The sequence below is a fragment of the Schistocerca gregaria genome, unplaced genomic scaffold (genome assembly GCF_023897955.1).
Source record: "Schistocerca gregaria isolate iqSchGreg1 unplaced genomic scaffold, iqSchGreg1.2 ptg000561l, whole genome shotgun sequence".
Classification (NCBI taxonomy): Eukaryota; Metazoa; Arthropoda; class Insecta; order Orthoptera; family Acrididae; genus Schistocerca; species Schistocerca gregaria.
The window spans coordinates 405,019-430,689 of NW_026061954.1; the positions used below are offsets into that span (position 1 = coordinate 405,019).

General features: G+C 39.0%; 1 protein-coding gene across 1 annotated transcript in view; it reads right to left on the minus strand.

The window, feature by feature from the left end:
* Positions 1-246: 246 nt before the first annotated feature.
* The window catches only part of LOC126314470 (farnesyl pyrophosphate synthase-like), a 46,659-nt gene continuing 21,234 nt past the window's right edge, over positions 247-25,671 (minus strand). Inside the window, exons 4-8 of the mRNA XM_049992439.1 lie at positions 17,868-18,071; positions 11,309-11,473; positions 6,456-6,533; positions 6,208-6,342; positions 247-1,503 (exon numbers count right to left, since the gene is read on the minus strand). Of these exons, the coding sequence (XP_049848396.1) occupies positions 1,303-1,503; positions 6,208-6,342; positions 6,456-6,533; positions 11,309-11,473; positions 17,868-18,071 (783 nt within the window). The 3' untranslated portion in view covers positions 247-1,302. The remainder of the gene's footprint in view (positions 1,504-6,207; positions 6,343-6,455; positions 6,534-11,308; positions 11,474-17,867; positions 18,072-25,671) is intronic.

Sequence of the window (25,671 nt, forward strand, 5' to 3'; positions counted from 1 at the left end):
TTTATGTGTAATAATGGTGAAGAGGAACATGATGTTCTCAGTAAGAAATCATGCATAAATTTCAGGTGTCCACATTAGTTACTGGCAGGACGCAACCAAGTTGATCGACTAAGGCAAATTATTGTGTGAAGTTCTTTCAAGATTCCAGTACAACAGTACACATATAAGGTCCATATCTATACAACAGTGCACTTAATTAAGAACTGTATTTGTGCAGTTATTTTTCTCAAATATTTATGCCAAAAATTTGTTTCTATAAACACAGTTTTTATTACAAAATTTTATTTACAAGTACAAAACACACAAGAACCTACAGCACATTTACTACAAAAATACTGTTGTATTTCTTCGTTGGCTATAAACATTCTCATTTGTTAAATGGCTCCAGTCCATTTAGCTGAACCATTCACCTAAGAAAGAACACACACTCAGTATTTCAAAACAGAAATAATTAAGTCAAACTTTGAAACAAGCTGTTCCAGCAATCACCTGCACCTGTGCGAATTTTCAGGACCACAGAACTCAATACAATAGAGAAAATGAAACAACTGAAACAAAATTCACATCAATCTAGAGTTCATCATTGGAAAACCATTAGGAGACAAAATCTGACTCTGGAATTGGCTGCATCTGAATTACTTCCTTAACTCCAGACATTTTAGCCCAAACAATAGTCATGTTTCACATGCATCTTGTTGACACAGCCATAACAAGAACTTTGTTATAAAACATATTTACAATTATAAATTTAGCACCTGTTTTGGAAACTCAAAAACTCACACACAACACAAGAATTTGACTTATGTTTCTGTATGTTAGCAAGGCAATCTTAATTTTCAGAAACACATCCAGTCTTTGCTCTCACACAATGTTTAAATCTTTGTTAATTTCATTACTAATTAAATGCAAGCACTTACAGTTGTACAATAAAGGGGCAAGATAAATACTTTACAGTTCTGAATGTACCAGATACTCACTCTTAGTACTTTATTACACATGTGTAACACAAAATGCGAAACAGTGAAATAGGAACAAGGGATGCAGTCTCTTGCTGGAACACGATTCTCCAAACTTTTTAAAACTGAACAACAAAAGTTGTTTGCAGGGTGCCCAACATTAAGATTGTTAGCTTACTGCAATTATATTTAAGTTCTAATGACTTATAAATTTAGATACCAGCATTATAGTATTATCTTATGAGTGAGGCAAAAGAAAAGCTACTGTACATAGCTCTTGCAATCACATTGTTTCTCATTATTGTGCTCAAAGGCTTATTTCAACAATACATTTACAATGATTATTTTAACATTCCCGTCTATATATTTTCTCCATGAACTTGAAGAATAACTGGTGAGGCAGTCCGCGTGACATTTGTTGAATGTGTGTGCTGATAATGTTATAGCTCTCTTCTTCATAAATAGCATAGGTTGTTGGTATTCCTAGTTGCTCATATAGTTCCTTGACGGCAGCTACTTTTTCAGGGGCTTTGGAGGCATAACATTCCTACAAAGGAACAGTAAAATTACTTGAATCTACCAGATCTTCAGTATAGTTGAATATAAAAATAAAGCATAATCACAAATGAACCATATCTGAACATTCCAATCATAAAAGTGAAGACGAAAATACAATGGAGATACAAATGAATGAAAGTCAAATAAAATATAGAAGCACTTGCAGAGCGGCTGATATCAACACAAGGCACTTGGAGTCAACAAATCTTTGTGATTCAAACTACAATTTTCTTTCTTTATATCCAGTGTCACAAGTGAAACAAAATCTACTAGTTTTCGGAATCCTTTGGCTTATAGATAAGTGAACAATCTTAAAGCTTAACAAGCTATGTCTTCAGCAATTTAATATCTCTACCAACAATTTACATTCAGAGCTGTTGCTTATCATCTGTCTATGTATAATTTAAGTGTCTGAAGACATCACTAATTAATATTTGTTTCAGTACGAATAACTTAATCTCTATGTAAATAAAGTAGAAAGAAACTTCCACATGGGAAAAATATATTAAAAACAAAGATTCCAAGACTTACCAAGCGGGAAAGCGCCGGCAGACAGGCACATGAACAAAACACACAAACACACACACAGAATTACAGCTGTGTATGTGCGGATGGATATGTGTGTGTGTGCGAGTGTACACCTGTCCTTTTTTTCCCCTAAGGGAAGTCTTTCCGCTCCCGGGATTGGAATGACTCCTTACCCTCTCCCTTAAAACCCACATCCTTTCGTCTTTCCCTCTCCTTCCTGAAGAAGCAACCATCGGTTGCGAAAGCTAGTAATTCTGTGTGTGTGTGTGTGTGTGTGTGTGTGTGTGTGTGTGTGTGTGTGTGTGTGTGTTTTGTTCATGTGCCTGTCTGCCGGTGCTTTCCCGCTTGGTAAGTCTTGGAATCTTTGTTTTTAATATAACTTAATCTCTATATATAAAAGATAAGTCCTGACTGACAGACTCACTGACTCATCATCGCCCAGCCCAAACTGCTAAGGACAGAAACTTGAAGTTTGGAGAGGGTGTAGGTGTTATACTGTAGGCATCGTTTAAGAAGGGATTGTCCAAAAATCCCATTCCTACGGGGTGAAAAAAAGGGATGAAAGCCTTTTTGAAAGTATGTCACTACAAAGGGAATTTTGAAGATAGAACTACAAAAATTGGAATTTTGGTATCTCAGTCAGAAAATAAAAAATGTGTGTTTCAGCAGGTTTGGGAATTCAATCACTGAGGGAGTAAAACAGTGGGTGAAAGTGTTTTCAAAATAAATAATTCCTGAAGAACTACTAGAGGATTTTTAAGGCTACATCTAAGACAATTGGTATTTGACTTCTCAATCAGAAATTTAAAAAAAAAAATACATATTTGAATGTTTCTGGAACTTCAACCCCTAAGGGAGTGCAATAGAGGATGAAAATTTTTAAGAAAATATTTCATTACATTAAACAAATTATAAAGGTAAATTAATGAAAATTGGTGTCTTACTTCTTGGTTAGGTGTATGAGGTGTGATGGGGAAGTTTTAAGAAAGGGCTTGTAATTGTATAATGGTGGTACTTACATGCTACTGTGATGCATCTCCTTCAAAATAGTCCCCTTCTGACTGAACACACCGACTCCAACAGTATTTCCACTTTTGGAAACATCCTTGGAAATTTTTTTTCGGAAGTGTGTTAAGGACGCACTCCGTACTTGCCTGGATGACTTCAATCGAGTCAAATCGCTTTCCTTTCAATGAAAATTTCAGTTTAGGAACCAGGTAGAAGTCCGCAGGGGCCAAATCAGGGGAATATGGGGGTTGTAGAAGCACAGGAATTTTAAATTTTGTCAAAAATTTAAAGATGGAGAAGGCACGATGAGCCAGAGCATTGTCATAGTGTAGCACCAAACTCCTGTCTTTCCACAATGCAGGCATTTTCTTCCGCACCTTTTTGCACAAATGCTCAAGGACGCATTTGTAGTGTTCCTAGTTAATTGTCTGTCCTCCAGGTGTAAATTCATTTTGCACGATACTGGTAGAATCGAAGGGGGAAAAAAAATATCACAGACATTGTCTTCATCTTTGACCGACTTCACCGTACTTTTTTCGATCATTGTGAACATAGAGTCTTCCACTGTGTAGACTGCACTTTGATTTCAGGATCATATCCATACCCCCATGATTCATCACTTAAAATTACCCTATTTAACAAATCTGGGTCATTTTTAGTCTGATTAATCAGTTCTTGACACACTTCCATGTTGATATTGCCTCTGGTCACTTGACAACTTCTTTGGAATGAATTTTGTAAACACTCAATGCTTGCTCATATCTTCAGTTAAAATTGACTAAACTGCATAGAAACTTAAATTAAGTTCATCAGCAATCTCCCTAATTGTAAGTCTATGATCAGAATGCACTACGTTGCGAACTTTCACAACATTTTCATTCGTTTTTGAGGTGGAAGGATGGCTGGACCATAGTTCATCTTCAAATGATTTGCGGCCATTTTTAAATCTGTCCAACCAGACATAAACGTTTGGCTGGCTCATACAATTATCTCCAAAAGCTGTTTTTAATAGTTAGTAAGTCTCAGAAGCTGATTTCCTGGTTTTAAAACTTGTCACTCCATTTGTAACGTGGCTATAATTTCAGACCTTACAAGAACTGATCCACATACTTTGCTGTGATTTAGAAACAAAATTAGGTATCATGTGATAGGTTGTACATCATATATATGAATATATAAAGGAGACTGGCATTGTCATGTACGCCTTGTAAATAATTGTTAATGCTTATTGCATGAAAGGTGATGGAGTGTCTTTATTTTGAAAATGGCGTAATGAATGACTGCCTATACTAGTAGAGGTTGAAACACCAGTGGAAATGAAACAGCAGGCAGAACTCAAGCTCTGGATGGAAGGCCCACACAGGTGTTGGTCCTGCTTCAACACAGGAAGTAGCTAGACGGACGTTTTGACACCTGATCTCTGGAGCACAATAGTGTAACCGCCAACAGCTACTGTAGTAGGGCTGGAAGGATAACCAGATAATACTACTGAATGCTGAAAATCTTGGATGCAAGTGAGAGGAATGAAGAAGCGGCACCTCAGAAACCACACAGGTTGGGTTATTTCCAAGGATTTTTACTCAGAAGCATACCATTGAACGAGTATAGGTTTTTTCTCGCAAACTTTCTGCTCTGGACAACAAAAGTCTAAAATATGGTTGGTCAGCATTTGGAAGAATATGTAGAGAGGGAGAATATTCCATGGTTTTGGGAATATGATTAGTTTACGGAATTACGCTGGTGGGGAGCCAAGTCTTACTGGGAAGCCAGTGCTGGAGAGACGTGGTCTTCCGTTGAGCGCCCGTGCGTGATGGTCACTCGATATCAGACAGACTTGCTGTCTTTGCTCTCAGGAGAGGTTATAGTTAGAACAGTCAGTACTGTACTGTTGCGAACCTATACGATTCTGGACTTCACCTTCGGGTTGGAAGTCATCGTTAACTACACAGCATTCAGTAATTGAGAGCACTTCCTCTACCTATACTTACGTTGAGACGTTATCTGAACTCCAACCTTGTGGTTGGAAGTTCGCATTTCTCGTCTGTAGAACACAGAGAGGAGAACACAGTATTAGAGTATATTAGTCAAATGACCACCTTCTGCTGTCCTAGTGTTTGAAAGAGTTTATTTGTGGCTGGAGTTCTTCCAACATTGCAAACGAGTATGAGAACTATCACTTCGATGCACCGGACGCAGTACATACGGTGATATCGCAAATTGCTTCAGCTTATTAGGGTTATAAAAGCTAAACAGCTGTGATCATGTTAGTTTATTTCCACTGAGGTTCCACTCCACTGTAGATCATCTTTTAAAGTAGTATCTTCTAGTGTTTGGTATGTAGACGATGTAAGTTATTTCGCGTTATTGATATTAGACTGTGCAGTCATAATAAGGAGCAGAGTTGGACAACTGTCAGTAATTTTACTTAGGAAATGTAAACTTTGTGATATAAAGGTTTTTTTATCTACAATAAATATATAAGCAGAGACAACATTTATCATTTAGTAGGATTAGTTGCCTTCATCATTCATTTATGTTTAGATTGTAATTTATAGAACTAAGAGATCCTAAGATCTGCTTCAGGGGGTAGTCAGACAGGGCCAAATCTTCATTTTAGCTTTTATTATTTTCCGCTGTGCACATTCATTTTACAGCCACTTGGAGTAGCAGTTTGGACATTTTTACGTCCATTTTCGTGCAGAGAGAATCCAGAAACAAGCCCTAACAGACCCACACTCAACCAGCTGCCACAACAAACTGAATAAAGGAATTGCAGTTTCCTGTCAGAGGGCGTTCAAGGACAAGGCAATGACTCACTCCCCATCCTCCGTGTACCTGCCCACCAAACCAGTAAGCAGAAGCGGATACATTCTTAAAACTTTCCAATCACACCTCGTAAAGAAACATTTGTTAGGGGATGAAAACTGCTTTGTAAATATCTCCACAAGAATGCAAGGGGCATGATTAACAAAGACTTTGGACTCCAGCTATCAGAGTTGCTTTTTGCGTGGAAATGTTAGACGATGTTGCAATTCGTGAACAACACAAAATTTGATTAAACAAAAACAAATAAAATCTCTCCTGGCCATACTGCCTATGTGAGTGCAGCAGCTGGCACTAAGCTAGTATAACAGTAAACATATATGTAATATCAAACCTCAAAAAATGCTCTCTGCTCTGGAGTTGCTCGTTGTAATGCAACGACAGCTAACCAGGAGCATTTCCCATCAGCAATGTCGCTTCCAACTTTTCCTGTTATTTCTGGATCACCAAAGCAGTCCAAGAAGTCATCCTGCAAAACAAAAAAAGGTGGTATTTTTGGCCAATGTGTGTACACTAGCAAATGAATATAATTCAATTATTACACTGTTACTGAAAAGTATTTATAAATACCAGTCAACTTACTTGAACCTGAAAAAAATGACCCATTTCCAACAGAATTGTTTTTGCTTGTCTGTGCATTTCCTCATCATTGTAACCGGCCTGCAATAACAGAAAAATTACTTACTTTACACAAAATATTATTAATAAACAAAAATGAAGACAGGCAGCAACTCAAATTCATCTGATTGACATATAAACCACAGACACGGCTAACAGCGCACAAAATTTCACTAGCTTCGGAGCACATGCTATTCTCTTGATGAAAGAACAATGACATATGGGAAGATTTTGAGTGTGCAGGGCAAGAGTGGTGTGGGGAAGTAATGTGGGGCATGAGATGGGAGACAGGATGATCAGGATAGTACACGGTAACAATTGCAGAACTGACAGATGAGGCAAAAAGGAGTAACAGAGAGAGAATGTTGGCAAAAGAGAATACGTGGTCTGGGGTGGATAAAGATGAGAGAGGAAATGTTAAGAGCAAAGAAGTTTTGGCACAAGGAATTGTGAGAATGGAGAATGTGCTAGAGGAAGAGTTCCGAAAGGACCTGGGTGATATTGGTGGTAGAGAGATTCGCATGCCACGGGTTCTAAAGTAACTGTTGAGGTGTGCAACATGTTCTGTAACTAGGTGGTTGAGTTTGCAATTAGCTACAGTGTGGGATTGTTATCACACACAATTGAAAGAGTGTACAGTAAATGCAACGAAGCAAGTACATGTTATGGCTCCTTTTAGACGTGGCTCTAACTTTTGACAGGATAGGAAATTTCTGTGAGTCAACTGCAGTCAGGAGTCTGTCAATGGGTGTATGGGACAGATTTTAGAACCGGGAACTGGGTCTTCTCCAGGGGAATGACTGATGGAGTGCAGGATTAGTAGCAAAGATGGCACAGAGATGGAGTAGAATATTGTGTAAGTTGGGAAAAGAGTAGCAGGCTACTGTTTTGGGTTATGAGAGTAGGAATTTGAGTAGAGTATCCCTTATATTTAGGCATGTCAGGAGGTAAATGAAATCCTGGTGAAGGATTTGGATGAGTTTCTAAAAGCCTGGTAGGTACTGGATTACAAGAGACATACTGGTTGGTACTGGTTCATCAAGGTGACTGATTTATTTTGTGCCACAAGAAAAAATGCTGCAAGAAATCTGTTTGTGGACTAAATGAGGAAGTTACGAGCTATCTCTGATGGTTCTGATGAGGTAACTGGAGTATATGATTAACTCATACTTCATGATGCCCATGGGTCTCAAGGCTGAGGTCGGGGCTTTCTGATGTGGAACAGATTACATACATCAAACTGGAAGCCTTGTGGGTGTGAGGTGTGTTGGAATTGCCAAATTTTTCTATGCGTCCATCTGAGAGGTGTATAACAATACCTAAGAAGATAGCTTGTACGTCTGAGGAGGACAACATGTAATAAATTTTCTGCAGGCAAGGGCAGAGGTCCCATTTTATAAAAATCAATAAATCTGAACCAGACAAGGGGTTGAAGGTGTTGACTGGAAGAGAGGAGCAAAGATTATGGTTTAATGTCTTACCAGAGACAGAGAACCAAGTTTGGATAGCATAAAGATGAGAGGAAAATAAATAAATAAATAGAAGATCAGCCTCATCACATTTGAAGAAACAATACCAGAATTTGGATTGTTAAGTTTAAGAAAGTCATGTTAAACACATCTCAATAGCTGGACATTCATCTGATCTTTGTTCCTCCCAACTTCGAGTCCAGTATCTTAAACACTGCATTACTTTTCTTCGTGTGCTGAGTATTTAGGACAAATTCCTGTTTGCACCACCAGACAGCTTCATGTAAGATGGTTCCATGCAGTTGTCCATGGTAATTTCAAAGACTTATTTGTAGATCTGGCATTCAAAGGAATAAAACTTTAAGGCTAGAATGTGGTTGGTCAAAAGAATCAGGAATGATGTAATGGCTTTTGTCAGGATACTGGGAATAGTAGCCCTCTGTGGCATTGTTATGGGAATGTGTAGACACTGGTGTAAAAGAGCATTGCATCCACAGTGAGTAGCAAGGAGTCTTATGGTAACAGGACAGAAACTGTGCAAAGTCAGTGGATGAAGTAATTATTGTCTTAAATGTAAGTTGGAAGATTGCAGGCAATTGGTTAAAACTGTTAGTCATGAAAGGCTGGGGATCTTTCTGTTTGAGCACTGCACTAGGAAGGTTCATGGATTTGGATTTGTGTAACTTTGGAACCGTTAATAGATGGGCACACATGGGGCTGTCTTTATGAGGTGGGAAATGGATTCACACAACAGGTTTTGGAATGGATGCAATGCTTTGAGGAACTACTGGAGGCCACATTGGACTTCTTGGTAAGCACTAAAAGTGAAAGTGTCAAAAAGACGGTGGAGACCCTCAATCACTTAGCAACTGCAATTCAGCCCTTGTTTAAGTAGGAAGGTGCACGCAGATTGGGTGTGAAGAATTCGAAGAAGCTTGCCAGGGGGAAAGCTGTCTGGGAGGGGGAGGAGGACCATTATTGGAGAACAGTTGAAATGTCTGTGTATATTCAGCTGTATTTTCTAATAATAGCATATGCTTGTCGAATATTAGTGTGGTGTGACACTACTGATACAAATTTGGGCATGTGTATGTGATTTTTTTTCTAACTTTTCTCTACATCTAAAAACAAAGATGATGTGACTTACCAAATGAAAGCGCTGGAAGGTTGATAGACACACAAACAAACACAAACATACACACAAAATTCAAGCTTTTGCAACCAACGGTTGCTTTATCAGGAAAGAGGGAAGGAGAGGGAAAGACGAAAGGATGTGGGTTTTAAGGGAGAAGGTAAGGAGTCATTCCAATCCCAGGAGCGGAAAGACTTACCTTAGGGGGAAAAAAAAGGACAGGTATACACTCACACACACACACACACACACACACACACACACACACACACACACACACACACACACACATATCCATCCGCACATACACACATACACAGACATGTGCGGATGGATATGTGTGTGTGCGTGCAAGTGTATGCCTGTCCTTTTTTCCCCCTAAGGTAAGGTCTCTCCCTTAAAACCCACATCCTTTCATCTTTCCCTCTTCTTCCCTCTTTCCTGATGAAGCAACCATTGGTTTTGAAAGCTTGAATTTTGTGTGCATGTTTGTGTGTGTGTCTATCAACCTGCCAGCGCTATCGTTTGGTAAGTCACATCATCTTTGTTTTTAGATATATTTTTCCCACGTGGAATGTTTCCCTCTTTTATATTCATATCTTTTTTCTACATCTTATGCATGACTGACATGGGTCAAGTGAGATGCTTAGTAACAAGGACTGTAATTGTTGTCAGAACAAGGAACTTATCTTATGCAAAACTTTCTTTTCTTACATAACTGCAGGAGCAGATTTTCTAATTTTTGAATTTGTAATGTTTGATATTGATTGTGAACTTTCCTTAGACACGTAAAATAAAGGGCACTGTCATGAACATCTACATGTCATTTGAGAAATGAAATATGACCACTGCAGATAAAAAGGTTGTAGCTGGTGGGTGTCAGGCCTGGCAGTCTAATGGTCAAACAAGTGCCTGGAAACTGAGAGGTCATGGGATCTAATTCTAATTGGACCACAAAACTTTCAGTTCACCATCAACCTAGCCTCCCCTTTTCAACGACATGAGGAGTTGCCAGGAACAACATGTGGTTTAGATTCTGTATTAAACTGTGGGCCTTCTTTCCCCAGATGGATACCTGGGGTCGATTAGGGACACCAAATTCACAGAAGTGGTTTCCAGTTTAAGGACTTGTAGCTGGCTATTGAGCCATACGAAATTATTATTAGGTGGTGAATACCAATGTTCGAAATTTCGAACATTCTTGGCCTATTTACAATCCTATTGTGATATAGTATTCAAGCTGCTTTGTGCTGATTAAAAATTATAGCACAGAATGTAAGGATCACAGTTCACATTAAGACAAGTATGTTAGCTATGATGTTAGATTGATTTATTAATATTAATACTATGGAGTCTGGCCACTTAGAAGAATATTGGGTCTAGGAAACCAGTCCTTTATGCCATTGTGTAAAGTGTTATTGGCACATGTGCAATTGATGTATCTTCAAGAGTAATACATGCTAAAAAAGGGCCAAGCTTCAAGATTTATTTTTCATATTTACTTTAATTCTCTGATTGAGTACAAATTTTAAAATAATGATGAAAGAAAATATAATTATCCTCCCAAGAGATATGTGTGACCTGGGCAATTTCTTGCTTACTCAACAAACACATTGTATTAATAGCAGAATTATAGGAAACTGTGAAACCTAACGAGAATAGGCATGATATTACATCAACGCAACTAACATTTGCTAATGCTTGTTTCCAAATAATTCCAGAAACTGACAGCAAAAGGTTGCAACGGTCATGGACCAGGTTCGTGAGATGTCAGTACATTTTTCTCATATGAGGTGAGTCCAGTTCGAGTGATAGGGCTCACGAGTTGAAAAAATTGCAGCCTGACCTATACTCGGGCTCAGTACTTTTAACCCAAATTTGCGGCCCAAGCTAGGCTTGGGCTTCATCTTTGAAGTATATTACAGCTCCAAACCACTACACTGCATAGCCAAACATTTTTCTCTTACATTTTGCTACTACACTAAAGTCTGTCAACATGAAGTTCTTCAGCTAGTCTGATAACTTACACCTTTCTCATTGCTCATAAGCACTGGACATAGTTAGAAAACATAACACTAGTTCTAATGAAAAATGTAATCATCATACAATACTTCAATGCTATAACATCTTCACTGATAAAACAATATATACTACACTAAGTAATAATGTTTAGCAATCAGTCACTTAAGAAATGTAACAAGAAAACTGTGACTTGCCATATACAGTGCAAGTGCAACTGGTAGGTGGAATGAATAATATGCAGTTTTGTACTTCACAATAGCATTGTAGCGATCCATGGTGAATTTTGCATAATTTGGTTTCTTTCCTGATTGTGATGTTGAGAGATCAAGAGCTTGCCCCATATGAGTTTTCAGAGTGACCTGAAACAGATTTTGGACATTATTTAAACCATGAATTATATGATTGCAACAACATCTCACTAAAGGTACCATTCGACAAACCATTATTACTGACATCATAAATACCAAGTACAAATTCATTATGACAAAATATTGATTTTATGGTAATAGAAAATTTATCCGTGAGCTGATATGAAAAAAAAAAAAAATGTTTTCATCCTATAAACTGAGTGATAGCCTTGATTTCATATTAATGTGAAATATGCCAAACTTTCAGAACACAGTGCATTACCAATAATTTCACTTTGTTGATACACACACATGAATTCTTGACAAAAAGAGTCTTATTTCATCAGAGCAATAAATTTGTTGGGAGAATGTTTTCAAAGAATGTCGATGACCTCTGTCTCTATCAGACATTCATATCAGTGGTGCTTGTTTCTCTGTTGAGGAACACAGTCAGAAATTTTGGGTACAAGTTTTTCTATCACATAAATCTACAAATGTGAAAAACAAATAAATAAAAATTTGGGCATTAAGAAAGAAACACTGTTGTACTGTGGACACAAGATGACACTGACAGAAAAGTGCAATGACACTTCTCAGTCATCAAAAATGGTTTGATTAAGTAGTTTATCTTGTAGGGAATGTTCACAATACATCATGAAAGATGTGCTTTGTGTTAAGTGTAATTACTGGCTCTATAAACAGTGTACAAAAGTGAGTTTAAAACTCAAAAGATGATCCTCCATGGTTGTGTCCATAGTGTATATATTTTGAAATAGCTGAACTCTCTAGTACAGTGAACTCGAAGGACGAAATTATTAAGTTGCCTCAAAGTGACACAGAAATGCTGAAAATGGAAATTTTAATACTAAAACAAGAGAATGCTAAAATAATTAGAGAGTAAAAATACTGTGTGTGAAAAACAATTGATTACTGAGAAAAGTGGCAAAAATTCACATTTATGCAATGGAGTGAATAACATTTCAGAAAACTCTGTCCGTGAAATAGCAAGTGATAAATATTGTAAGTAGGCTGTTTAGGTTTTTTTATTGGTAATGCCGCCGCCACGTAGCGCTCTGTATGAAAATCACTGGCTGTGCCTTGTGCAGTCTGTGGCTGGTTTGCATTGTTGTCTGCCATTGTAGTGTTGGTCTGTTGGCTGTTAACAGCGCGTAGCGTTGCGCAGTTGGAGGTGAGCCGCCAGCAGTGGTGGACGTGGGAAGAGAGATGGCGGAGTTTTGAAATTTGTAAGAATGGATGTCATGAACTGATATATATATATGTATGTCTGCTTGTGTCTGTGTATGTGCGGATGGATGTGTGTGTGTGTGTGTGTGTGTGTGTGTGTGTGTGTGTGCGTGTGCGTGTGCGTGTGCGCGCGCGCGCGCGAGTGTACACCTGTCCATTTTTTCCCCTAAGGGAAGTCTTTCCGCTCCCGGGATTGGAATGACTCCTTACCCTCTCCCTTAAAACCCACATCCTTTCGTCTTTCCCTCTCCTTCCTGAAGAAGCAACCATCGGTTGCGAAAGCTAGTAATTCTGTGTGTGTGTTTGTGCGTTTTGTTCATGTGCCTGTCTGCCGGCGCTTTCCCGCTTGGTAAGTCTTGGAATCTTTGTTTTTAATATATTTTTCCCATGTGGAAGTTTCTTTCTATTATATATATATATATATATATATATATATATATATATATAATGTAAATAAAATAGAAAGAAACTTCCACATGGGAAAAATACGAAAGGATGTGGGTTTTAAGGGAGAGGGTAAGGAGTCATTCCAATCCCGGGAGTGGAAAGACTTCCCTTAGGGGAAAAAAAGGACAGGTGTACACTCACACACACACACACACACACACACACACACACACACACACATATCCATCCGCACATGTGGAAGTTTCTTTCTATATATATATATATATATATATATATATATATATATATATATATATATATATATTATGACTATTAAGGTAAATACATTGTTTGTTATCTATTAAAATTTTTCATTTGCTAACTGTGCCTATCAGTAGTTAGTGACTTGCGTAGTTGGAATCTTTTATTTAGCCAGCAGTTGTGGCGCTCGCTGTATTGCAGTAGTTCGAGTAACGAAGATTTTTGGTGAGGTAAGTGATTTGTGAAAGGTATAGGTTAATGTTAGTCAGGGCCATTCTTTTGTAGGAATTATTGAAAGTCAGATTGCGTTGCACTAAAAATATTGTGTGTCAGTTTAAGCACAGTCACGTATAATTTTTCAAAGGGGACGTTTCAATATAAATGGAAAACAGTTACCTATAATAAAGAAGACAAACATGTAAGTGCAACAAAGAAAGGGGATGTTAAAAATTGATTTCCTGTTAATCGGTGATTCTATGTTAAAACTGTTATTGTGATGAACTGAAAGGTTGATGTTCCATCTGTAATTCGAGCCTATCAGCTAAATACATATTTTAAAAATATAAAGAGTGTGAAATTGAATACAGCCAAAAATACTAATGAAACTAAAGATAGACATACCACTAGCTAAAAACGTGTTTTGATACACATGGGCACCAACTCCCTCCACAACAGCAATGAGGAAGAAATCATGAGTGAAACAAGAAATCTGACCAGATCAGCACAAACTGTGTACACAACCTCTAGGCTTGTTATTTGTGATATTATTCAGAGAAGACAGGCAAGTGATGCTTAAGTCAACACAATAAACAGTGGCATTAGGGAACTGTGTGACACGCGTAGGGCAGCAATTCATTGCCCATTTAAGTTTTTACACAAAAAAAACTTACACTGCAGTATTCAGGGATGTCTGTAAAATACTAAAAAGGAAGGGAAACTGTTACATTATAATGGGAGTGACAAAGTAAAGACACAAACTGAAATTAAAAACTACAGATAATAAAGAGAGGATGCACATGAAATTAATGTCAAAAACAAACATTCTCTATTGATACACTGGAATATCAATAGCTGATCAGCAGAACTACCAAATCTTATATACTCTAAAATTGATGAACTTAAAATTCAACTTTCAGAATGTGCAGATACCAAAATAATCTACTTAAATGACCAATGGTTAACAGAAGACTGTACACAAATTTTAAATAGTATTAATAATTTTAAGGTAGCAAACAGCTTTTGTAGGAGAAGCAAATCTCATGGAGGCTCATGCATTCTTGTTGACTCCTCAGTAAGTTATAAAAGTAAGACAAAATTTTACATTTTTAAATGAAGAGAATGTGTTTGATAGTTGCTCTATAGAGTTAAGAGATCTGAACACAGTTGTTGTAGCAGTTTGCAGAATCCCTGGATGTACTGTAACAAAGGCATTCTTAGCTAAATTCAATGTCTCCTAGAAAAACTTTAGAAAGAAAATAAGGAAAAAAGGAAAAAAGTTGTAACTGCAGCAGACTTCGACATAAATATGTTAATTGGAAGCAGTAATCCTGCAAAATATTTTGACTTAATTCAGAAATCTGATTTCATGTTCAACTTTGCTGTAGATGCTAAAACACACATCAGTTACCTGCATTGGTAACATTATTATAAACTACCAACTTGAAAATGCAAATAAATACTGCTTAAACCTATGTATATTGGATCACTAAGTTCTGTGTACTGAGTTTTCAAAAAGCAAATAAATTAGAGCCTACAGGGGTATATACAGAAAGGAATGTTGGCAAAGTAATACATTTTTATTCTGCAATAAACTAAGTATTGTAAGCTGGCCTGTAGAATACTACAGTTCAAGTAACAAACTTTGGCAAATTTTAAAATTGTTTTTAGCTATATTTAATACATGTTTTTAACCTAGATCTTTTAAAAAGAAAATATGTAGTAAATTTAAATGGATTATATGAGAAATAAAAATTTCTAGTGCCAGAAATAAACTACACAATGAGTTAAAATCAAATAAAAATCCTTTTTGTTATATGTATAAAATATTATAAAGCTGTATTCAGGGAAGTTGTAGTGTAAAGTAAAAAAATGGCAAAAAACATATTTTATTCTCAAATACACAAATAAGACAAAAGCAATGTGGTCAGTTGTTCGGTCAGAATTATGAGCCAAAGCCAAAAGATTTTGAAAACTAAATTTGAAAATGATATTATAATATAACCACCTCAGATGTCAAATTGTTTCAACAAATTATATCTAAAAATAAAGATGATGTGACTTACCAAACAAAAGCGCTGGGAGGTCAATAGACACACAAACATACACACAAAATTCAAGCTTTCGCAACTAACGGTTGCTTCGTCAGGAAAGAGGGAAGGAGAGGGAAAGACGAAAGGATGTGGGTTTTAAGGGAGAGGGTAAGGAGTCATTCCAATCCCGGGAGCGGAAAGACTTACCTTAGGGGGGAAAAAGGATGGGTATACACTCGCGCTCGCGTACACACGCGCACGCACACACACACGCACAGACAGACAGACAGACAGACAGACACATGTTTCAATGAATTAGTCTTAAATGTAGCAATATTGGATGCAGATATGTCAGCCTATCACGACAAGGCAAATTTCATAAACTTGGAAGACAATCAGAACACACATTTTAAAGAGTCTGAGAAAAATCACCCAAAGGGGGAAAAAAAACTCATATGGTTGGGATTAAATAAACATTCCTGTAACCAAAAGTGTGCACATAATTATTTCACAACCACTGACACTCATTATAAACCAATCTTTTGAGGGGGTATGTTTTCCAAATGTACTGAAATCTGTTGAGATGAAACCCATTATTCAAAAGGGATCAACAGAAGATATGGGGAATTACTGCCCTATCTCTCTTCTGCCGATATTCTTTAAAGTTTTTGAAAAGACTGTAACAAAACAAATTCAAAAATTTCTTACTATAAATGGCATAATTTTTAAGAACCAGTTTGGGTTCCAACACGAAAAAAAATGCTGTAAGTGCCACCAATGAATTAAGTGAAAAAATATGCTCAACATTAGATGAGAGTAAAAAGGTCACAGACTGAGGACAGTTTCACAGTTTGAACAAGGTAACTATACTTTGCACCAGGCAGCAAAATTCCCCGGAAGGCAACTTCTGGCCAAATATGCCATACACACATTTCATTTTCAGCTCCATCTGAAGGGATAGTGATGCCAAAGTAGTGTGACTGCTTCAAAAATTTTAGCTCTCCTTCTGTACATATATTTATTTATAAGCCTTAATGGCTCTCTTCTTTATAGTCTGAACATATTTTCAGCAATCTTTGGTTTCTGACTAAATCAATTTTGTTTACATACAAATACTTTTTGCTCTATTTGAGCATATATTCAGTTTATCTTTTCCAAAACTGTTTCCATTGTTTTACCAATTTCAGTAGATATTCTACATAAATATAGGCCAGTGTGTGTGTGTTGGAGCGGGGGGGGAGGTATTTTTACAAACTTTATGTACAAAAAAAATTACTAAATATGAAATTCTTGACTATCACTAGTGTTCATTGTACGACATCATCATGCTGCCACAGCTGTTTCATAACAAGGAATTTGATTCCAGAAATTGGTGTCTCGTTTCTTGTCATTGCATTTCAAAGGGATAAAGACGTAATGGTTTTACGAAAATGATGACCCATCATATTGTGAACACAACTGCCATGTTGCAAACTCAGAAGCTTATCACCTCACTTATTTATTGGCTAAACTAGTCCACCTGTATCCTAAATTAGAGTTTTTGCCCCCTTTTGGGTACATTTTATGAGACCAGTTCTGTATTTATTCAACTTACGGTAATTTAATTTGATGATGAACTAACACTTTTAAAAAAAAGAAATGGCAGAGAATGTGAGAGGCTATAGACATTTAGTTTTTCATCGATTAGTGCATTTAATATTCAGTTTCAAGAGAGTAAGGTTGTTTCTGCTGCTCTCTCTGCTAGTCTACCCCATGAAAGCCTCTTCACCTCTGCATCACTAGTGCAACCTACCTCCACTGGAGCATGTTCCTGTAGCTAAGCCTACAATTTCACATTTTCTTCCATAACCAAACTGGTGATTTCTTGACGCATCAGGATGTGTGCAATCAACTGATTTCTTTTTTTAGTCATGTTATGCCATGAAGCTGTTTTCTATCCGGTTCAAATTGGTATCTCTTCATTCATTGATAACACCTACCAATAGGCAGGGGCAACGAACAAAATAATACCAGCATGTGCATTTTTTGCACATCTCACAAGTTGCAGTCAAAGCAATGGAACTTTAAGAAAAGGGCCCCCGGTTAGGGTTAACAACCTTTATCTTACAAAAATTTAATAGCAGTTATATTTTTACTCTTATTTAACACACAGTAAGTGAGTGTCTTTTATTTAAGAGAATAGCTTAGTAATATTCTTCCTTTTGTGCTTTTGACCAATTTACATCCTCAAGTCTCCACCGAAAATGAAATGCCAATATACTTACATCATGGAAAAGCTCAACAACTTGCATGTAGTATGGTTTGTTCTGAAAATATCTTCGCAGCAACTGGTACAGGCCCATCTCCAATAACAAGCCATCATTAATACCTGCCAGACCAATTCCATTTTGGCGGTACCAACAAGGTCTTCCTCGGCGCATTGATGAACCATCCATTATGTCATCAATTACAAGCAAGAAGGCTTGGAGCTAGAACAGTGCCAATAATTAAATTAATTAAATGCTAATTATTCACATAACTGAATATGGTTATTTCAGTACACGGATATGCGAACAGCAACAAAACCTAGCTGAGTTTTCAAATTTTGTACTTAATATCATAATTAAATTTATATTATCTATATCAGTGAAAAAATTGTTGTGTTACTAAACGAGAAAGGTAAATATGGTTTAAAAGGCAAGTGAATGCTTCTCTAATGCCTCATTACATAATAAATTTTTTAAAAAATCTCACTGAATAGAAGCATAGATAGCTATCAGAAGTGCGATTCTTAATCATTATGAAGCTGGTATCTGTACAGATATGATTGGTGATCCTGCAGCTCTCGAAGAATGAAATTATAATGAAATCAAAATCTCTGGCTGCTTACAGGTGTTGATAAATCTCAACGGGGACAGTTGAAAAATATGTGCCCCAACCGGAACTCGAACCAGGGACCTCCTGCTTACATGGCGGATGCTCTATGCAACTGAGCCACCAAGGACACAGACGATGGCGGGACTGCAAGGACTTATCCCTGGCATGTTCCCTCATGTTCCATGTGTGACCCACACTTTCCAACTTTCTGTTCACACACTAGATTTGTCGTGCCCCTGCCCACCACACTCATTACCTCACGCAGTCAATCTACCGATTCCCATAGGAGTTCAGGCAATTTGAGTGCATCCGCACTGAAGACAATAAGTGGCCGGTAAGCCTTATCTATATGAAACTGGTATCTGTGCAGACATCATTGGTGATCTTGCAGCTCTCGAATAATGAAATTATAATGAAATCTAGACCTTTAGCTGCTTACAGGCGTTGATAAATGTCAACGGGGACTGTTGAAAATGTGTAGGTTTCATGGGGAGCATGCCAAAGATAAGTCCGTGCAGTTGCACTATCATCTGCGCCCTCGATGGCTGTGGGATAGAGCGTCTGCCATGTAAGCACGAGGTCCCGGATAAGAATCCTGGTCGGGGCACACATTTTTCAACTGTCCCCGTTGATATTTATCAACGCCTGTAAGCAGATAAAGGTCTTTTCATTATAATTTCATTCTTAGTCATAATGTTTTCTACGTGGTACAGTCAATCAGTAATTTTTGAAATCTACATCTACATTTATACTCACCAAGCCACCCAACAGTGTGTGGTGGAGGGCACTTTACATGCCACTGTCATTACCTCCCTTTCCTGTTCCAATCGCGTATGGTTCGCGTGAAGAACAACTGTCTGAAAGCCTCCATGCACGCTCTAATCTCTCTAATTTTACATTCGTGATCTCCACGGGAGGTATAAGTAGAGGGAAGCAATATATTCGATACCTCATCCAGAAACGCACCCTCTCCAAACCTGGACAGCAAGTTACATCGCGATGCAGAGCGCCTCTCTTGCAGAGTCTGCCACTTGAGTTTGTTAAAGATCTCCGTAAAGCTATCACGGTTACCAAAGAACCCTGTAACGAAACGCGCCGCTCTTCTTTGGATCTTCTATATCTCCTCTGTCAACCCAATCTGGTACGGATTCCACACTGATGAGCAATACTCAAGTATAGGTTGAACGAGTGTTTTGTGAGCCACCTCCTTTGTTGATGGACTACATTTTCTAAGGACTCTCCCAATGAATCTCAACCTGGTACCCACCTTACCAACAATTAATTTTATATGATCATTCCACTTCAAATCGTTCCGCAAGCATACTCACAGATATTTTACAGAAGTAACTGATACCAGTGTTTGTTCCGCTATCATATAATCATACAATAAAGGATCCTTCTTTCTATGTATTCGCAATACATTACATTTGTTTATGTAAAGGATCAGTTGCCACTCCCTGCACCAAGTGTCTATCCGCTGAACAGCTTCCTGTATTTCGCTGCAATTTTCTAATGCTGCAACTTCTCTGTATAGTACAGCATCATCCGCGAAAAGCCGCATGGAACGTCCAACACTATCTACTAGGTCATTTATATATATTGTGAAAAGCAATGGTCTATAACACTCCCCTGTGGCACGCCAGAGGTTACTTTAACGTCTGTAGACGTCTCTCCATTGATTACAACATGCTGTGTTCTGTTTGCTAAAAACTCTTCAATCCAGCTACACAGCTGGTATCGAACGCCTTCCGGAAGTCAAGAAAAATAGCATCTACCTGGGAGCCTGTATCTAATATTTTCTGAGTCTCATGAACAAATACAGCAAGTTGGATCTCACACGATCGCTGTTTCCGGAATCCATGTTGATTCCTACAGAGTAGATTCTGGGTTTCCAAAAACGACATGATACTCAAGCAAAAAACGTGTTCTAAAATTCTACAACAGATCGACGTCAGAGATATAGGTCTATAGTTTTGTGCATCTGCTCGACGACCCTTCTTGAAGACTGGGACTACCTGTGCTCTTTTCCAATCATTTGGAACCTTCCGTTCCTCTAGAGACTTGAGGTACACAGCTGTTAGAAGGGGGCAAGTTCTTTCGCGTACTCTGTGTAGAATCGAATTGGTATCCCGTCAGGTCCAGTGGACATTCTTCTGTTGAGTGATTCCAGTTGCTTTTCTATTCCTTGGACACTTATTTTGATGTCAGCCATTTTTTCGTTTGTGCGGGGATTTAGAGAAGGAACTGCAGTGCGGTCTTCCTCTGTGAAACAGCTTTGGAAAAAGGTGTTTAGTATTTCAGCTTTACGCATGTCATCCTCTGTTTCAATGCCATCATCATCCCGGAGTGTCTGGATATGCTGTTTTGATCCACTTACTGATTTAACGTAAGACCAGAACTTCCTAGGATTTTCTGTCAAGTCAGTACATAAAATTTTACTTTCGAATTCACTGAACACTTCACGCATAGCCCTCCTTACGCTAACTTTGACACTGTTTAGCTTCTGTTTGTCTGAGAGGTTTTGGCCGTGTTTAAACTTGGAGTGAAGCTCTCTTTGCTTTCACAGTAGTTTCCTAACTTTGTTGTTGTACCATGGTCGGTTTTTCCCATCTCTCACACTTTAATCGGCACGTACCTGTCTAAAACGCATTTTACGATTGCCTTGAACTTTTTCCATAAACACTCAACATTGTCAGTGTTGGAACAGAAATTTTCGTTTTGATCTGTTAGGTAGTCTGAAATCTGCTTTCTATTACTCTTGCTAAACAGATAAACCTTCCTCCCTTTTTTTATATTCCTATTAACTTCCATATTCAGGGATGCTGCAACGGCCTTATGATCACTGATTCCCTGTTCTGCACATACAGAGTCGTAAAGTTCGGGTCTGTTTGTTAGCAGTAGGTCCAAGATGTTATCTCCATGAGTCGGTTCTCTGTTTAATTGCTTGAGGTAATTTTCAGATAGTGCACTCAGTAAAATGTCACTCCATGCTCTGTCCCTACCACCTGTCCTAACCATCTGAGTGTCCCAGTCTATATCTGGTAAATTGAAATCTCCACCTAAGACTATAACATGCTGAGAAAATTTATGTGAAATGTATTCCAAATTTTCTCTCAGTTGTTCTGCCACTAATGCTGCTGAGTCGGGAGGTCGGTAAAAGGAGCCAATTATTAACCTAGCTTGGTTGTTGAGTGTAACCTCCACCCATAATAATTCACAGGAACTATCCACTTTTACTTCACTACAGGATAAACTACTACTAACAGCAATGAACACACCACCACCAGTTGCATGCAATCTATCCTTTCTAAACACCGTCTACCTTTGTAAAAATTTCGGCAGAATTTCTCTCTGGCTTCAGCCAGCTTTCTGTACCTATAACGATTTCAGCTTCGGTGCTTTCTATCAGCGCTTGAAGTTCCGGTACTTTACCAACGCAGCTTCGACAGTATTACAATTACAGTACCGATTGCTGCTTGGTCCCCGCATGTCCTGTCTTTGCCCTGCACCCGTTGAGGCTGTTGCCCTTTCCGTACTTGCCCAAGGCCATCTAACCTAAAAAACCGCCCAGCCCACGCCACACAACCCCTGCTGCCCGTGAAGCCGCTTGTTGTGTGTAGTGGACTCCTGGGCTATCCAGCGGAACCCGAAACCCCACCACCCTATGGCGCAAGTCGAGGAATCTGCAGCCCACACGGTCGCAGAACCGTCTCAGCCTCTGATTCAGACCCTCCACTCGGCTCTGTACCAAAGGTCCGCAGTCAGTCCTGTTGACGATGCTGCAGATGGTGAGTTCTGCTTTCATCCCGCTAGCGAGACTGGCAGTCTTCACCAAATCAGATAGCCGCCGGAAGCCAGAGAGGATTTCCTCCGATCCATAGCGACACACATCATTGGTGCCGACATGAGCGACCACCTGCAGATGAGTGCACCCTGTACCCTTCATGGCATCCGGAAGGACCCTTTGCACATCTGGAATGACTCCCCCTGGTATGCATACGGAGTGCACATTGATTTTCTTCCCCTCTCTTGTTGCCATATCCCTAAGGGGCCCCATTACGCGCCTGACGTTGGAGCTCCCAACTAACAGTAAGCCCACCCTCTGCGACCGCCTGGATCTTGCAGACTGAGGGGCAACCTCTAAAACAGGACAAGCAGCCATGTCAGGCCGAAGATCAGTATCAGCCTGAGACAGAGCCTGAAACCAGTTCGTCAGACAAACTGGAGAGGCCTTCCGTTCAGCCCTCCAGAATGTTTTTCGCCCCCTGCCACACCTTGAGACGACCTCCCACTCTACCACAGGTGAGGGATCAGCCTCAATGCGGGCAGTATCCCGGGCAACCACAGTCTTAGTCCGATCGGGGGATGCATGGGACGAGCTGGCTGTCCCTGACAAACCCCCATCCAGACCCCCACAGTGATGCCCATTGGCAACAGACTCAACCTGTGTGACCGAAACCAACACTGCCTGCAGCTGGGAGCGAAGGGGTGCCAACTCAGCCTGCATCCGAACACAGCAGTTGCAGTCCCTATCCATGCTAAAAACTGTTGTGCAAAGAATGTCTGAACTAATCTACAGAAAGCGCAAACAAATTGACACAAAATTTAAATCGTTATTAAAATACAAGATTGCCTAGTAAATGCAGTAATGCTGCTACTTGCACACTGCTGAGACACTGCTAGGCAGCGGAAGGAGACTACAAGATTTTACACTATTCAGGTACTAAAACGCGATGCTACAACTCTCAAATACTATAATACACCCGACATTTATGAATTAAACAAAGCAAGTACCAAAAACACGCAAAGAAATTAAGAATTAAACTCTGTAACAAATGAGTGAGCTAGGAGTATACGACTTGCTGCAGCAGCTGCTTATCTAACGGCGACAGGGAGCACACTTCGGAGAAGAAGAGGAATATTGTGCATACTTTTGAAAAGGCATAAATACACACCTGTCGCCTTGCTACAATAAAAGACTAACTTTCAAAATGTCCTGCCAACTTAAAATCCATCACACACATTCATGCAAACGCAGCTCATACACTCATGACCTCTGTCTCAGGCTGCTGGGGCCAGATTGTAAGTAACTCCGCAGGATAGAAGAAGCAGTCTGGGTGGTGGGGATAAGGAGGAGGCTGGGGTGGGTAGTGTGAGGTAGAGCAGGGTACAGATGGAAGACAGTAAGGTGCTGTTTATGGGAGAATACAGAAATGAGGTGGAGAGGTGTTGCAGTTAGGAGGTTAAACAGATGGCAGGGGGAGAGCAAAAGGAGACAAGTAGAAAGACTGTGGGTGTACTTGTGGAACAGAAGGCTGTGGGGTGGGAGCAGGTAAGGGGATATGTGGGTGAAGGACAATGATTGACAAAGGTTGAGGCCAGGAGGGTTAAGGGGATGTAGGATAAATTGCAGGGAGAGTTTGCAACTGCACAATTCACAAAAGCTGGTGTTAGTAGGAAGGAGCCATATGGCACAGGCTGTGAAGCAGTCTTTAAAATACTGCTTTACAGCCCATGCCATCTGACTCCTTTCTGCCGACACTAGTTGCTCTGAACTGAGCAGGTGGAACTCTCCCTGCAATATATCCTACATTCTGGTAACCTTCCTGGCCTCAACCTTTATTAGTCATTGTCCTTCACCTATACCCTACCCTGTTCCCGCTTCACCATCTCCTATTCTACGAGTAGACCCACGGCCTTTTACTTCTCTCCTTTCTGCTCTTCCTGTCCCATCCTCTGTCTAACCTCATGACTGCACCTGGCTGATAAAGACACTTTACCGTCCCCCACTCATACTCTGCTCTTCCTCCCCCTCCCCACACCACCCTCTTTCTCACTGGCGAGAGAGAGAGAGAGAGAGAGAGAGAGAGAGAGAGAGAGAGAGAGAGAGAGAGAGAGAGAGAGAGAGAGAGAGAGAGAGAGGGGCGGGGGGGGGGGGGGGGGGGCTGTGTTTGCGTGAATGATTGTGTGTGTATATTGTCCATTTCAGAAGGAGGCCTTCTAACCGAAAGCTTATGTGTTGACTGGTCTTTTTGTTGTGCCTGTCTCACTTGACATCTCCACCAAATGGTGAGTAGCAATCTATCCGTTTCATAATTCTGTCATTATTCCATCCTGGATTTTCCATTGTTTGATATCCCCATGTAGAAGTATTTGTCCTTTGACAAGAATTTGGTAATGTTTGGAACCAAATAACTTATTTAAATGAGAGTTCAGAGACTTAAAAATATAATCAGCTGCTGGCAATATATTGTTGTTGACAGTTATTAAATAAATATTCTTATTCAAGGTACAAGAGAGATGAGAGACAAACAAATCACTCTACAACAAAAGGTATGTGACAGTACGAAATTTTTCAGATATTTTGTAAACAAAGTTTGGAAATACATAATTTTGTTGAGTGTAAGTGAAATACCGTAGAAATTTTGAATATAAATGTGTGTGTTTGTGTGTGTGTGTGTGTGTGTGTGTGTGTGTGTGTGTGTGTGTGCTTTTCACTGTACGATATAGTTGTGGCAACATTTCATTTTTGGAACCTTTGTTATTCTCTCTTGCTTCATAGGTGTTAGCTGATATTTGAGTTCTCTCTATTTTGTGTTGATTCTGTGTTCAAAATGTGCAGTGGAGAGGAGAAATGAAAATAGTAATTGTAGATTTTTTAAAATATGAGTTGCTGCATATGTTTATCATTATTTTCACAGATTGTGTTGCTATTAATGCTTCTCCTGCAGATATACCAAGAAATGACTGAGCATATGTTGGACTGATATCTCCCCCCCCCCCCCCCCCCCCCCCCCCCATGTTTCAATTTGTTCCGCACTGTATTGCACCACAATGAATGCTAAATTTTGCTTCTATCTTGTGTTTTATGTATTTCTTCAGGATGTAAAATGGCTATAAAATAAAACTGAAAGATTGTATGTTTGATTATGTTTCTGAGTACTTTCATTCCTTTTCAATTTTTAGACTGAAGTTTCATCTGTGTATTCAGATTTAACATTAGTAATAGTAAAATACATGCATTTAAAGTATAAAGTCTAATAAATCTAAAAACATTTTGAAATTCCAAATATAAATTTGTACTATAAGTATTAACATTAGTGCAGAATTGTCCAAAGAGTGAGGTTCCAGGTGACGGTTGGTACCTCACAACAGCACCACAAGCTAAAGATAGTCGTTGCCAGGTGCAGCAACGAATGAGAGACATCAGCA